Below are 16,103 nucleotides of genomic sequence, written 5' to 3'. Positions count from 1 at the left end.
GGCTGGAGTGTGAGCAGGCTGTCCCGAGCCTCTTCTGTTCGCGCGGTCCTGGGCCTCTGGGTTCCCCCCCAACCCGCCAGCGCCCGCCCCACCGCGCCGCAGGCGGAAAGAGCGGAAAAGCCATACCTCCCCCGTTCTGGAAGGCCAGGTAGGGAAACCTCCAGACATTGCCCAGCCCCACTGCGTACCCCACCATGGACAGGATGAAGTCCAGTTTGCTGGACCAGTTCCCTCGGGCCTTATTCTCATCCCCTTGCTCGTCCTCCTGGGGGCGGAAAAGCACATTGTCGGATAACAGCCCCTGGTTGGTCGCAAGCAGGCCCCGTTCCGCCCCTCCCCCCTGCTGAGGGTCCTTCCCAGCAAGCAGGCCCCCACTTTTCAACCGAGGATGCATCGGCAAGCAGGACCCCAATTCTGAAGAGAGGATGCATCTACAAGCAGGGCCCTCACCCCCTCAACCCTGCCCTGAGAGTGGTTCAGCAAGCAGGCTCCCAGTTCTGATCTGAAGATCCATCTTAGACCCCTGAACGCTTCTTTCCCAAACCCTGCGGTCAGGGCACACCAGCAAGCAGCTCTTCCCAACCTTGAACCTGTCAGTTAATTGCAAGCAGGTCCCTCCATCCCCAACCCCTGACCAAGAGTTCATTTGGCAAGCAGGCCCCCAATATCATGCCTAGAGTCCCCAGCAAGCAGGTCTCTAACCAACCCCTTCCTCCCCCAAACCCTCAATGCCCCCTCCCTCAGCCCTTTCTCCCTCTGGAGTCTGTGCTAAGGCCAGAGAGAGCTGCAATGCCTGAAGCCAGCCGGAGGCCCTGCCTCACTTTCTCGGCCAAAGCCTTCAGCCAGAACCTGCCTGGTAGCTAATTGAAGGGGACACCTTTCAGCACTGGAGCAAAAAAATATGGACAGGAGGGAGATGTGGGGTGAAACAGAGGGAGAAGGGAGAAAATAGATATGGTAAGAGACAGGACATCTAAAACCTTGAGTTCTGGTCTAAACTTTACTACTAACCAGGTAGACAACCCCAGGCAAGCCACCTGCTCTCTCTGATCCTCTGTATCCCCATCTGTAAAATGAGGGGCTTGGAATGACTAGCCCCTGAGGCACACTCCAGCTCCAGCGGTCTATGGATCTTTGGGGCTCCCCTCTTCAAGCTCACATTAAGATGCTTTCTGGGGCAGTACCTGGTTCTGGGGTGCCTCACTGCTAAGCAGAAAAAGCTGGGGATGAAGCCATCTCAAATAAACTCAGAAAATGTTCAGGACACCTGGACACCACACAAAGCTTCCAGGGACCAAAGCCACTGCATAGCTTCCACCTTCTCAGTCACCCTCCATCTGCCATTTGAGCAACCTGCCGTGTCCCACACTGTTCCACAGGCCACAGAGGATAAAGAAGCTGCTGTCAGGATGGGGAGGAAGTCTTGTGAGGCAGACGAAGGAGGAGCCAAGGTGGGTGTCAGAAAGGCAAGAATCAGAGAGATGGGCAGAGCTGAATGTAGGCAAATGCAGGGTTTGAGCTACACTGAGCATCTTTAAAATCTCCCTGCACTCGTCTCGCACACATACCACCTCCAGCCCCACCCCCACCCTCCAATTCTTCCAGGGCTAGAAAGGGTGGGAGTTCCTGCTCCTCCTGCCGCAGTGCGGAGGTTAAGCGAGGCACTGGAACACGTTTTCTTCCTCTACCTGGAGTCACACTGGGGCACATGCTGTCACAGGCAGTTAACACACACAGCCAAGCGCTCCAGAAGTGGATCCCAGAAGCAGGGGCGAGTGGGAAAGCCTAAATTTTTGTACATTTCTAGTTATTCTAATAGCTGAGCCCCTGCTGTGTGTGCCTATGGATAAGTGTGTGTGTGTGCATGCACACACGTGTACAAGCACTAGAGGGACTAAGTACAGAAGGGCCATGTAAACCCCAGAACCCCAGATCTCACAGGGGCGGATGGTCTGGTTCAGGTGCCGACCACTGGATACTGCCTAGCCTTGAGCCTAGGGGAGGAGGAGAGAGCAGAAAGGCAGACAGTGGGAAGGGAAGAGCTGAAGCAGGTGGACAGGATGGAGGAAAGAAAAGATTGGTGGAAGGAGGGAGACAGGAGGGAAATGGAGAAGACAAAGCCTATGTGGGAGAGGAGCCACCAGTAATAGTCCCCTCGTCCCTAGCCCAGGTTTGGGGTTGGCTCTGAGGATCTTTTATGCCTCTGGTTGAGTGTAAAGGATCAGCTGCAGGGGTGGATCCAGGTCTGTGGGCCTGAAGCCTGTACAGTTGAGAGAGGTCCTCTTTAAGAAAAACAAAAAACCAAAACGGACAAAATCACGATGAAAAAATTAGATACCAGCCAGGCAAAAGATCGCCCTGAGGCTGAAGCTTCTGTAGTGACCTCGTGTAAACCACCTCTCAGCAAGTGAGTTTTCAAGTGATAAGTGGTAACTCCCAGTGCAAAGGCTACAGGACTTAAATTATTATTTCCCCCAGGCTTTTGTCTATATTTTCTTTTTAAAATTAAAACAATGGTTTTTTGGGAAAAAAAGAAGAGACCCATTCATTGGCAAGAGGGGGAGTCGTGTCTGCATAAAGAGGTAGGAATCTACCTGCCTCAACTGTTTTAAGGAGTTTGCGCCCCGATTTCCGATACCACCGAGGCTGGGAAGGAGCAGGTAGCCGCAGCTCCTGAGGTCGCGATCCCTCTGGCAGGGTCACTGCAGCCCTCGCGCCCTGAACTGGTGACCCCAGCGTAGTGCGAGCTTCCGAAGCCCCAAAGCTGCCCCCAGCATCCATCACCTGGCACTGCCAACCGGTCTCCCCATCAGCACACGTGCACCCGCCACGGCCTCGCTCGCCTCCGCGCGGCTGGGGAGCAGGAGGCGGCGCGGGCCGAGCGCGACCTGCTTACCTGGGCGGTAGCGGCAGCCACGCTGCCCGGGAGCACGGACGTGATTCCATCTGTGCCCAGCACCACAGTGCTCTGGCTCATATTCACCCAGCCCACGGCCGGGGTATTGTTCCGCTCCAGGGTGCCCTTGCCCACACTCACGTTCGCATCCCCCTCCGGGCCGCGCAGGGCCGGAATCTTACAATGCAGCGCGTTGCCGGGCCCGGCGCCCCCAGGAGGGGCGGCCTGAGCGCCGTGCGCCTCGCTCAAGTCCCGCAGAGCCGCGGAGGCCGCGGGCACCCTCGGGCCACTGAGTTTGCAAGCCCCCACTCCCGGCCGCTCAGCCTCGCAGGCTCGCGCGTCCGGGGACTGGAAAGTTTGGGCACCAGTGGAAGCCGACCTGGGCACACGCGGCGGCGGCGCGGCGGCGGGGAGCTCCTGCTCTGGGCTCGTCCTGGGCGCGCACCGACCATCGTGGTGGCCTGGCGCCACCGCCGCCTCCAGGCTGTTGGCTGGTTGTTTATTCATTTCCTTGGGAGTCCCGCAATCCTGCGAACACAACGTGAAGTTCGTGCAAAAAAATAAAATCACAGCAGCTTTAAAAATACCTTATCTACATATAGAGACGTTCACAGCTCAGGTCCAGACACAATATCCAGGGAACAAATTGGAATCTGGATTTTTTTCCTTCTCCAAGAAAAACTGCAATCACTGTTTCTCAGTTTGTCCGTCTCTTCAATAACGAGATGACATAAAGAAGCTAACATTCTCCTCCCTGATGGAGGTAAACTAAGAAAAGAGGCAGAACTGTTTTCTGGAGGGGGGCAAAGGGAGGGACAGAACTACCCCTACAGCCATGAGCTCTCTGCCCTCTTTGGATTTCACATCACGGCTGTAGGGTGCTCACGTCCCCATCACCATTGTAGAAAGATTCTTTAATTTTCCGCCCCATTTCCTTTGTCATTCAGCAATGCACATTGCCTCTTTTTTTTTTTTTTTATAAGCCATAGACAAGCTGCGGCCACAAAGCTGATGCCCTGGCACCTGCGAGCATTTGAGGCCAAATCGGTTGTGTGAATCCCACAGCTCCAAAAGGCAGCCCCCCTGGCCAGGTAGCAAAGGCAGGGACAAGGATCACAACCAAAATAACGACCACCACCACAACAAAAACCCAAAACAACAATAATAAACCAGACTTAAAACACAAGATAGTAACCAAGTTCATCGTACACAACCTACACTGACTTCCAGATTCCCAGGTATATTAAAGGACCTGCAAAGTTGTTTTTGGTTCTCCTGCCCCCAGAAATAACTATCCACAGGAGTCTCATAGCCTTCGTGCCCCTACACTTGCTTATGGAACAAAACCCACGACTAATTTTCGTTTGCTTTCTCCCAATAGAGGCTCAAATGAAAAGAACTGCCCGCGGCGGTTTTTCCGTCAGGGCATCCTAAATATTAGCCCCAATAATTACTCTTATACGGTAAAAATAACCGTATTACCTTCACCTTAACTGCACGCCTCTCGTCTAACCGTCTTTCACAAATGCACAGATCAGATCTCCTTAATTTGCACCAAATCTAAGTACTTAGGCTCCAGCCAGCATTTCTCTCTCGATAGCCTCTAAGGTCCACAGCGACTCGCCTCAGTACCGGCATCTGGCTTTTCAGCACCTAGGACAGTACCCAGAAGCGTGTGGTACGCTCTCAGCTCGACAGCCTGAGAAACGTCTTTCTGACCTCAGGTGATGCTCGCAAGTACAAATATCTCCGGCTGGGAGAATTGTCTTCCGCCTTCCAAAATACACAGAACATTTCAAAAAGAAATATCCAAAATGAATCTGCCCTTTCTACCCGCTTAGCCCCCTGTCCTCTTAAAAGAACAAAAGCAAAGACTCACCATGTCTGGCACCGGGAACAGATTGAACGGGTCGAGAGCGAAACCAGCTATTGACAAGACTGGGTTTGGTTCCAGCAAGAGAGGCGCTTTCTATATCTCCTTGGGAAAGGCCGGTTTGCGTCAGTGCAAAGCAAGGTGCCCTTCGTTTGACATTTTCTTGATAATACAAGTTTGATAAATCATTACCCCCTTGGATTCGAGTTTTAAAGGGACAACAGCCGAGAGCACGCTGGCCAGTTGTCACTCGGGCGGGAGGGGGCTGCGTGTTTGGCGTGACTCATGTGGGTCTGATTACTAAACCGAAGCCGGAGGGAGGGGAAGACAGAAGTTTGCCTCCTCCTAATTAAGGGAAACATGGGAGGGACACGTCCCACTGCACCCAAGGCGGGGCGCAGCCGCCAACAGAGCGGATTGGGCTGCCGAAGTGGGCGCAGGGGAAGCAGTTAAATTACTGTCATATTTCCGTTTTTCTCTTCCACTAGATCCCGTAGCCGCCTCTCCAAATCTGCAGGCAGCGGATTCTGCAATATAACCCCGAAAGCAAGAGGCTTTGCTATGGCTGATGCGCACGGGTCCTGCATAAAGGGTGTACCCACCTGCATGTAGGTGGACCTCCGATTCTCACAGCCCTACTCTGAGGACAGCCAGTGTTAGAGGGATCCTGGGTTCTCCCTTAAAAATTGAGGTCTCGTATTTGCATTCCTGTTTTATCTTTATTAATACAATTAAGAAAGGTTCTAAGTAAAATTATGACTCTTCTCATTGTATTTTTTAAGCTCCTCTGAAAATATTTTAGAGAAATACAAGAAATTATTTCCAACACTGACCTAGTTCTTAGGTCACTTTCAAAGTCAAAGGAAACCCATTTTTTTCTTCATACCCGTCTCAATAAAAATCCACCACTGCTAGGGCTGATTTGAGAGGCGAGCTCTTAGGGACCCTGCAAATCACCATCCCCAGCAACCAGGCGGCAGGGCTGGACACCCGGGAAGCCACAGGAGGTCGTTCTAGCATGCTGCAGCGCGGGTGGGGGGTGGCCGTGGCCGTGGAGATATAAAATGGACTTTCCTGTTGTCACAAAGCAATGGCAGTAATCATAAGAAAGGAAAACATCTTTACAAAGAAGGCGTAGTTTGGTGACTAGAAAGGGATTCATAGCAAAAAGCTGCCCCTCTCTCTTTCCTGGCCAGGCTGGTTCGGGGAACCCCTGGCCTCGGGTATGAGGAGCAAGCATCGTCCCTTCCCTGCTGTCCGCAGCCCGGCCCACCGCCTCGGGGTCGGCGGCGTCGGACTCGGCTGGGCCGTCCCCACGCGGCGGGAGGACAATGCCGCCGGCCGAGGCTGTGGCGGCAGATTGCGGCGGGCGCCCGGGGCGCCGTGGAGGCCCCCCCGCCGCTCCGGAGCTGCCTGAGCGCGCTCCGCTGCCTCCGCTCGCCGCTCGCCCGCTGGCCCCTGTGAGGGCAGCCGGCTGGGAACCCACGGTCTCCACTATTATGGAAGGAGGATAGGTTCCCCGAAGAGATCTTCCTTACGAGCCGCCCTGCGGGTGTCAGGCCGCTTTCTATCGTAGTTTTGAATTAACATGTATTAAGCTCTCAACATTGAACCATTGTGCAAGGGCTTTCCGTGAATCGGCCCATTTAGCTTTGACGACGACTTTCGAGAAAGTCCCGAGTTTGAAGCTGGGGACACTGAGGCTCAGAAAGTCGCTTTGGAACCCTGGAGACTCTCTCAACGCCTCTCACAGGGCCGTCGCGCGGGGGGGGCCAGCCGCGCTCTCTCGGGATGCCCGCTCGGAAAGAAAGCAAGCGAGGTCGGGGAGGGGGCAGCAAGGGAGACGGGGCTGGGACTGTGGTGGGCTCCGGCTGCAGGAGAGCACGCAGGGCCGAGAGTCCCGCAGGGGCGCGTGCTTCGGCCTGGTGAGCGCTGGGAAACACCCTGGACGGTGGAAGCCCCGGGGAAAGCCGAGGGGCCTCCCGGGCCCTTCCGAAACAGACCCCAGTTTCCAAGGAGCCAAACCAGGATGCGAGAACTGCAAAGGGCAGGCCCGGCGGCCTCTAACGTCCGCGCCACGAGGCGCGCTCCTGGGTAGGGGCAGGCCTCCCCCTGCAGGCCCTGGGCCGACTTCTACAAGAGACAGTCACGACTCCGAAAGGCTCTGGCCACTTTCCACAGTCTGCATTTGAGCCGCCCCCGCAGAGGTGCGAGTTGAGCGTGCACCCAGCTCACCGACGTTCCGGGGCGCACTGATGAGCCAGCCCGGGCGGGATCGGCCACGAGTGCGCTGGGGCGGTGGAGTACTGCCATCCCGCCCGCAGCCCAGAGCTGCGGCCCAGGGCACGAGTGACGCCCCGCGCCCCCGCTCGGCCCCTAGGCCTGACGTTCCGCCTGCAGCCCCTCCCTGGCCAAGTGCGCACTTGGGTTCCCGCGTGGGGCCCGTCGCGCGTCAGGTCCTTCGGAGGCGGTTGACACGTGGAGAAGGCTCCTGGGGGTGGGAGGGCAGAGGCGCTGCTTTGGCTCCCCGCCTCCCCCCACTTTCAGCCGCAAGATTCTAGAAAGGAGGGGCCGCGTGGGGAGTGGAGGGAGGCTGCCGAGAGGGGAGGCCTAAAGGAGTGGCTGGGAAGTCAACGCGGGGCGGATGGCGGGCGCCAGCCGGGCGGCAGGGTAGGGGTGCGAGGGCGGGCGTGCGGGGCAGGAGGCCAGGGGCGGCTCTCGTGCGGTTCCGGTGGGTGTCAGCGCTCGGGAACGCCGAGGATGCAGCCACAGTGTTAAAAAAAAAAAAAAAAAAAAAAGGACGGAAAGGCGCAAGTCCTCGGGACGCGGGCCTCCACCCCGCCCTCCGCGGCCGCCTGTTTGGAGTGATAATCGGCCCGCGCGCCGCCGCCGAGGAGGCCGTAAATCCGCATCCATCACCGCGCAGCCATTCGGTCGGAATTAGCCAGTCACTACGGCCTTAATTACTTTGTCAAAGATGAAAAATAGTAATTGATTTTGCCCTCGATCACTCTGCCCATCCCGCCCCCCGCAGATAAGCAAATAAGTAGCTATTTTTGAAAACCGTGTCTACCCGGCCATATGGGGGGGGAGGGGTGCGGGGGAGTCTACTGAAAAAGAGGCCGTCCCGTGGCAGCCCTGACGCCCGTGTTTATGCCAAGACACCAAGAGCGAACTGGAACCCGAGCCGGAGAGGGCCTGGAGGGCGGCCTCGCGCGTTCAAGATGCTGCCCCCCTCCGCACTAGGCGAGGCCAGAGGAGGGAGGCAGACATTTGACAAGCGCCTGCTCTGGGGTCAGCCTGGCGCTTTCGGCACCAGCCTCCTCTCGTCCTCGGGGCAGCAGGCGAGAAACAGCTGCAGGCCAATCTGACAGGCGAAAAGACGCTTGCCCAAGGTCAGCGGGCAGAACCAGCATTTGAGCCCAGGTCTGTGTTGACTCGGGTCCACTCCACTGCATGGGAGATAATGTCAGCGTCTCTGTGGGTGTTCAGGTGATTTTGATATCCAAGGCGTGAATACCTAAAACTTCTATGGGTGATGGATGCGAGGGATCCGTGTGAGTTTCAGGTGACATTGCCAAGATGGTCAAGAAGCCATGCGGTATTTTTGTTCCACTTGCCCACTACTGCCCAGCTCCACTGCAGTTGTTTTGTGCTAAGAATGTGAGCTCTGCAGACGGACTACACCACCGCCCAGCTCTAGGACCTTGGGGGGAAATTCTCCATCTGTAAAATGAGGATGGTAAAAGTATCAACCTGCCTCAAGGGTTGTTTGAGCATTAAATGAGTATGAGTGTGAAGTGCCTAGACTGCAGCCAGCTGCCTAGTAGGCTTTCAATAAGCGATTGCTATTATTCAGCCTGAAAGCCCTCAGATTTAGCAAATAAAACCGTTCTTTCTCCCTAGTCCAGAAGGCTTAATATCGGAAGACATGCACAGAATAGAAACCCTCGCAAGGTAATCATTGTGCAACATTTTCCCTCCTCATTCAGCAGTTTGGTCATGCAATAATCAAGTATCTCTCTTCCTTAAAAGAAAATTGGGAGCATCCTGAAAAAGTGCTCAAACACAGAGGCTGCCGTGAGTGTGTCCTGAGGCACCTTTTGTTGAGATCAAGGGAAATCTCAAGGTAAATGACAGAAGCTAGAGCTTTGTAATTAGCTTCACTGTCCAGTTCTCGTCTGGCCCCTGGTGTCAGGGAGACTCGAAATAATCACCACGAGCTTCCTTCAGTGTAGCATTTCAGAAGAATCTGCACTTGGAAATCAGTGGTTCCGCTGAGTAACTAGTCTGTGTGCAAAACGTCAGTCCCGGATCCCGGGAATCAGACAGGCAGGAGGCTGGTTCCTGAGTCAGCAGGAGAGATGAGTCTCACTCCACTGCAGCAAACGCAGGGCAGTGGGCGCAGGCGCAGAAGCGGAGAAGTTTAGAGCAAGCTGCGAAGGACATTCAAGGTCACCTATAGTCCCACATACCTGCTTTACCAGTGAGAAAACAGAGGTCCAGAGAGGAGGAGTGGGTGCTCAAGGTCACTTGCAAATTCGGAACAAAGTCAGAAAGCATCTCTTCTTTAAAAAGGAGAGGGAAAAAAAGAACTATGCTATCCTTTGATCCAGCAATCCCACCGTTAGGAATCTATCCCAACGAAACAACGGCACAGTGCAAGAATGTTTATTACAGCATAGTTGATGAGTGAAAGCCTAGGGAAAAAATATCCACATTAGATCAATAGTATATCTAAAGCATGGAACAATTTGTAGGCGTTAAAAAGAATGATTTAGAGCTTCGAAAGATTTTCATGAGGTAGTGAGTGAGAAAAGTCAGATGTATTAAAATATGTATAATATGATCCCATTGTGCGTGTGTGTGTGTGTGTGTGTTCCAGTAAAATATGGAAGCACACACATTAAGCAGCACCTAGGATGACTGGCGGGCAGTGTGGGCGTTGGTGGGAGTAGAGTGGAGAGGAGAGAGAGGGCAAGAGGTAAGCAAAAAAATAAGACAAGGAAAAGACTGTATTTTTTTTTAAATGGTTGCAATTGTCATATTTATAAATTTATGTAAAATATATATAAACAATTTTTCAAAGAAAAAAATGTAGCACTAGAACCTACTACTTTAATTAATGAGTATATTCACCAAACAGGCTACTTTCATTAGGAAATATTAAGCCTACATCTATTTTCCTGTCTTTCTATGAGAAGTAGAGCTCAGAAAAGTGAATTCAGTTAATTAAGGATCTGAGCTACCAACATTTGGCTAATCCTCCTTCCTAAAGTCCTGGTGTTTCTCTCCCGGCTCTGCTGGGGTTGAACTGTGTCTGGTCAAGACCTTTAGGAGACACAGTTTTGGAAAATATGATGATGCTCTGTTCCCCCATCTCTATCCTTGTAACGCACGTTAAACCATAAAGTAATTTAAACTAAAATGACACTAAAATTTTCTGATTTCTAATTTTTCCAAAATGACAATATTGATGCTTTTCTGGTAAACAACACCTCCACTTTTTCCCTCTGCTCCTTTTTCTTGTCTTTCTTTTGGTAGCCCTGCTTTGCTGGTTGCATATGTTTGGTGTAACTACTTAGTAATCTCTTTCCACGTTTAAGTCCTCTGTGTTTTCCATCTGCTCAACATTCCCAAAGTCAACATTGGGGGAAATCAGCCTTGTAAGACAGGTCAGGTCTCATATTCATTGTTGGAGATGGGAGATTTCTAATACATGGGGTACAAAAGAATTGATATTTTATGTCTACAGTGTTAGTAAAGAAGATTCTCTCTTTTTTGTCTTGAATGTCCCTTTTCCCCTGGCCTTCTATTGCTGTCCTGGTTGGTGGGGGGTGGGGGGAATTGAGTTCAACATCATGCAAACCTAGCAGGAATTCCCAAGTACAGCAGAACAGATGCTGGAAGCTTCACGGTATAGGCAGTTGATGGAGTTACCCAAGGCTATTGAGTCGTATCTGAACAAGGTTCAGAAAGACACAATGGTGAGGCCAAAGCTCTAGGAAGTGGGACTTTGAAAACTGAAAACCCTTTACACCAGTAGGACCTGCGAGGCAGCATAGATAAGTTTCAGGACCCTAGAATTTTGTCACTTGGTGGTACTCTTGTAAATTGAGCCCAGGGGGCCATGGACACTGGCACCAAATTGGGTACTATTGTTTCTAGTATCTGCAACATTCACTATAGGATGAGACCGTATCAAACAATGGCCAGCTCAGTCTACCATCTTTGATAGACAACCCAGAGTTAGTTAATCTCAATGGTAGTTGTCTCCTGGGATGTCACCATTAATCTTTTGATCCATGAAATCTTTTGAAATCATCTTTTAGGGTTTGCATTCTATTTCAGTCTTTCTATGTTCAGTCTAAACATCTTCCTGTTGCGGGGGGTGGACATGATAGAGTGAAAACAGGCTTTAGAATTAGACATGAGTCAAGAGTTCAAATACAAGTTCAGCCACTTACTGGCTGTGTGTTCTTGGGCAGTTACTTATCCTCTGAGCCTTGCTTTCCTTTGCAGTCAGATGAGGTTTCTGTGGGGATTAAATGAGATAACATGTATGAAAGCTTCTAGCGAAGTGCTTAACACCCAGTAAGAGCTCCTCCCCCCAGGAGATAGTGGTTTCCATGGGTTTGAGGGTTGCTACCAGAAGTGCCACACTCTCTCAGCGATGGAACGCAGTGACTCCTTTCTCCAGGTCTTAACCTTACTGAATTTAGTGGGCAAGTTTTATTCTCCTCATCCTTCTTGAAAGGACATGAGCTTAGCCTGGTGTCCTCTTTTGTTTTGTCTTGTCTTTCTTAAACATGCCGTGTCTGCTCATGACTATGCCTAGGCATCCAGTCCTTTGCCTGAGATGCTCTTCCCTCCAGAACGAATTCCTAACTACACCTCTAGACTCATCGCCCAAAACGTATCTCCTCTCAGAGGTTTTTTATGAACAGAGTTCATATCTCCGTTCTCTGGGCTTCTCTAGCACCTAGAGCATTGCATAATTATCTCCACGTATGTCTTTTCTTCTACCAAAGCCACCAGCTGCATGTGGCTACTTACATTTAAATTATTTAAAATTAATGTAAAATTCCATTCTTCAGTCCCACTAACTACATTCTTAGTGCCCAATAGCGACTTGCGTTGAACAGTCCGGAGAACATTTCTGTCATTGCAGAAAATTCTATTGGGCAGCGCGGTTCTAAATTGTAGACCCTGCAAAGGCAGGAGAGCTTGACTTTTCTAAAGCCTTTCCTCGCACTGACATGCAGTAGGCACTTAGGATTTTTGAATGACTAACTTAAAAATAATAGAATACCCTCTCGATTTCTTATGTCATCTTGCTGTCTTCTCTAAACCATTGTATTTTGTATTTTTATTAGTTTTCACTTTTTATTTTGTTTTTCTGATTATAAAGATAATACATGTTCATTACAGAAAATTTGGAAAAGCTGAAAGAAGAACATAACAATAAATGTTCCATATTTTCACCACCCCAAAATATATCCTTATTAACATTTTGGTGTAAGGCCTTCTAGACTTCCATGTGTATAGAGATAGAGTTTTTGTTTTACAAAATTGAGCTCATGCTGTTTATAGTCTTTTGTAATCTGCCTTTTTTCACTTATTGTTAATATAGCTCTGTCCCATTGCCATGAAATCTACCTTATCATTTTTAATTGCTGCACAGATTTTCACAGTATAAATACACCAAAATTTAACTAATAAACAACTATTATACATTTGGATTTTTTCCAGCATTTACTATAAGTAGTACTGCATTGTATATCTGTATCTATCTATATATGTTTTTGCTCACATCTCTAATTTGGATTCTTAGTATAGGTTCCTAAATGTAGAATTATTATTTAAAGGAATTGTACATTTTTGAGAATTGGAGCCATCTTATCTGGACCAGTTTTTTAAGGTCTGCTTCAAGACTCAGACATGGAGCTGTATATGAAGATGTGCCCAGCTCTGAGCAGAGGGTGACAATGCTCTGTGGTTTATTCCCAATGATGCCCAGCAATCCGTGAATACCTCCAGCTATGAAAAAGCCAGGGGAACAAAAAGCCATAGCATGTGTCCATAAAGGCTAAATCAGCTTTCCCTTTAGCATAAAGGAATTTTTTAACGGAAAGACTATTACTCAGAATATACAAATATTTGTAATTGTCAATATGTACAATATCCAAATTTTACTACTATTAGGACCAAACAAATAAGCCCGTCTGTTTACACAGGACTTAATTAAACAGTTGTGAGGAAAAATGCAAACACTGTCAAAATGTGCAGCATTTGTGGACGCTTCCTCTGCAGTGGAAGAGCCTGACGCAGGGCCCTCTCTGGTTTCTGTAGATTACATGCATGATGACATGTTTTTCCAAGTCATTAACTTGGGCACACCTTTGGGGCCAAATGAGAAGCTACATCCAGACCATTCTAAGAGTCAGGGTGATTGGTGGCGCTGTCAAAGGAAAGACCCTCTGTCATTCACCACTGTGGGAGCATTTGGGGAGTGTGATTGCCTGTGACGACTCATGGTTCAATGATCCCATTGTTTCATGAAGCCTGGTTTCACTGATACTAAGAGAAAAAGGTGGACTGTGCCCCCGCATGGGCTAGTCAAGGTGATGTTGTCAAAGACATTTCCAACGGATTTTTTTTCCTTTAGAACTTTATTCTGTCATTTTTGACATTAAAATGTTTTTTGTATCATAGTCTAGAATAATATAAGCAAAAAGAGGAAAACAAACATCATCCCACCAAGACTTTTTTGATTACAAGGGACAGAAACCCAAGTCAAAACTAGCTGAAGCTCAAGGTACCAAATAATGGCTAGGTCAAGGTCAAAATGGAGCTGACCTCAAGGTGGGCTGGATCCCAGGCTGCCCACAGCATCAGGAGCCTCTCTCTGGGTCTTGGACTCTGTTGGTCCACCTGTCACATGTTTTCAGACTCTCATGTTGTAGAAGTCCTGCCACCCAGAGTTCTGGGCTCCCATGCTCATAGACTGTCATCCAAAGGAAGGAGACGGCTGCATCTCTACTTCAGTTTGGGAAGCTTTGGGAAAGGATTCTAACAGGCCAGACCCTGAGACAAGGCCTTTGATGCAAGTACATGATTTGGGAGGGGGTGCCAGGAAGCACAGGTGTGGGAGCAAGGAAAGTGCATGTGACAGCTGGGAGATAAAGAGAGTGTTAATGAGCCAGTTACCACCGTGGGCAAGTGGAGTTCATGCCACTGGGTCCCTCTGAGGCACCACGGGGAGCACATGTCAGAATTCTCCCACCAGGGGACAGGGAAGCGAGGAGGTGATTCGTCCGCAGACTCCCATCCCTTATTGGCTGAGGACTGCCCCCGAGGGTGTTAATGCTCAGCTCTTGTGGGTGCTCTGCACTTGGGCTGAGCAAGTTCCTACAACACCAGAAAAAGTCTCAGCTTGAGAAAGAGAGAAATGTGGGTGCTTGAGGTGGGAAGCTGTCAGCGTGTCAGAAATTGTCCACACTACTGCAGCTAAACTCAGAGAAGGGACGAAGCAGTGCAGAGCGGGGCATCAACAGCAGCTGCTACATTGGGCTTTAGTTTGTTCCCCACTCAGACCAACCACACGGTAGCTTGATTAGCCCAGACCTGGTCACATGACCATCTCTTAGGGATGATGGGGCAGCATCTGTGAATGGAAGCCCATCAAAACCACATGGAGGGGCTGGCCCAGTGGTGCAGTGGTTAAGTTTGCACAGTCCACTTCAGTGGCCTGGGGTTTGCAAGTTCGGGCCCCAGGCATGGACCTACACACTGCTCATCAAGCCATGCTGTGGTGGAGTCCCACATACAAAATAGAGGCAGACTGGCACAGATGTTAGCTCAGCAACAATCTTCCTCAAGCAAAAAGAGAAAGATTGGCAACAGATGTTGGCTCAGAGCCAATCTTCCTCATTGCCCCACTCCACCCCCCAAAAAAGAGAGAAAAACCACATGGAGCAGGGAAGAAATTTCCCAAAGAAAGGGTAGAGTAGTAAATTACAGTTACCAGAATAAGTGTGGGAGGGATGATGGACAGACAAAATAATAACAGAAAGAAAAATAAAAGATATCCACTTCTAAACTTTACTCCTATTAAAGGGTTACAATCACTGATGTTTTGGTAAATATCCTTCCAGGTTATATCTATTTACGCATTTTTCCTTCCAAACTGGGATCATGCCACCTATATATTTTATTCCTTCATTTTTTTCTTAATAATATTTAATAAACACTTCAATATATAGTAAACACTTTATATGAATATATATAATAGAAATATATAAAATATATCAGTCAATATATTTTTTCTGTTCTAAATGACTCGATTAAAAGTGGACTGGGACAATGAATATACAAAATCCTCAGGAGTGCCTCTGCCCAGAGCAGAGCATTTTAGTGGTAGAATTCCAGACCTCGGAGGAAGCAATGTTAAAAAGAGCACCACCTTTGGAGTCATAGGACTCAGGGTTTGAATTCCAATTCTTATTAGTAGCTATGTGACCTTGGTCAACTTATTTAATCTATAAAACCTCATATCTTAACTTACACATAGTAAATGCTAGACAAAATGGCAGCTCTTATCATTATCCTCTGTAAAATGAGGACTATTACCCCTTCCTGACAGCATCGTTATGAAACTTGACTTAGGTCATGCAGGTACTATGCTCAGGTGAGAGGCAGAGACATAGCAGGTGCTTAATTAATGAGAGCTAACTACTATGATCCCCTAACCTTATTTTAAGGCAGATTTTCCTGCCAGGCAAAGATGTTGGGCACCACAGGGATCTAAGGAGGGCTTACACCCAAAAACCCTCCCAAACACAAAGATTTTACTTGGCCAGCCACTCCCCTGGAATTCCACCAATTCAAAAGTCATTTAATATCATAACCAAGTGGTTTTTATCCATTTTAACATACTTCTAGCATAACTAAGTACTCATTTACATCCTGGCGTAAGCTTTATTCTATCGCTTTCCTCCTTACACCTACCTGACCCTGCGGATCCATAAACGGAAACCCTCGTTAGTGAAGAGGGACGTAGAGACCATTTTCACCATGGGCTATTTTGGTGGAGGTCCCCAACAGTAGAGATTTGCATTATGATGAGCATGGCGTTCCTGGTCCTCGGAGAGGTCAGAGAAGGGTACAAGGAGGTGTGAGGATGTGTGAGGAAGGTGAGCGCCCCTCTTGTGTTTCAGCTACTTTCAACCACCACTTCCCTAGACTTGATAACAGAATGGATGAATTTGTTCCAATGGAATTGAGTTCCAATTTCCAGTCCTCTTCCTTGGTTCTAGATGCAAACAGCCCTAA

The 16,103-nt window shown here is 49.5% G+C and overlaps 1 protein-coding gene across 1 annotated transcript in view; it reads right to left on the bottom strand.

The window, feature by feature from the left end:
- SLC6A5 (solute carrier family 6 member 5) overlaps positions 1-4,908 on the bottom strand; it is a 55,783-nt gene extending 50,875 nt beyond the window's left edge. The window contains exons 1-3 of the mRNA XM_023646173.2: positions 4,776-4,908; positions 2,897-3,424; positions 127-265 (exon numbers count right to left, since the gene is read on the bottom strand). Of these exons, the coding sequence (XP_023501941.1) occupies positions 127-265; positions 2,897-3,424; positions 4,776-4,778 (670 nt within the window). The 5' untranslated portion in view covers positions 4,779-4,908. The remainder of the gene's footprint in view (positions 1-126; positions 266-2,896; positions 3,425-4,775) is intronic.
- Positions 4,909-16,103: the final 11,195 nt, after the last annotated feature.

The sequence above is a fragment of the Equus caballus genome, chromosome 7, assembly GCF_041296265.1.
Source record: "Equus caballus isolate H_3958 breed thoroughbred chromosome 7, TB-T2T, whole genome shotgun sequence".
Taxonomy (NCBI): Eukaryota; Metazoa; Chordata; class Mammalia; order Perissodactyla; family Equidae; genus Equus; species Equus caballus.
This window is presented reverse-complemented; position numbering and strand designations above follow the sequence as displayed.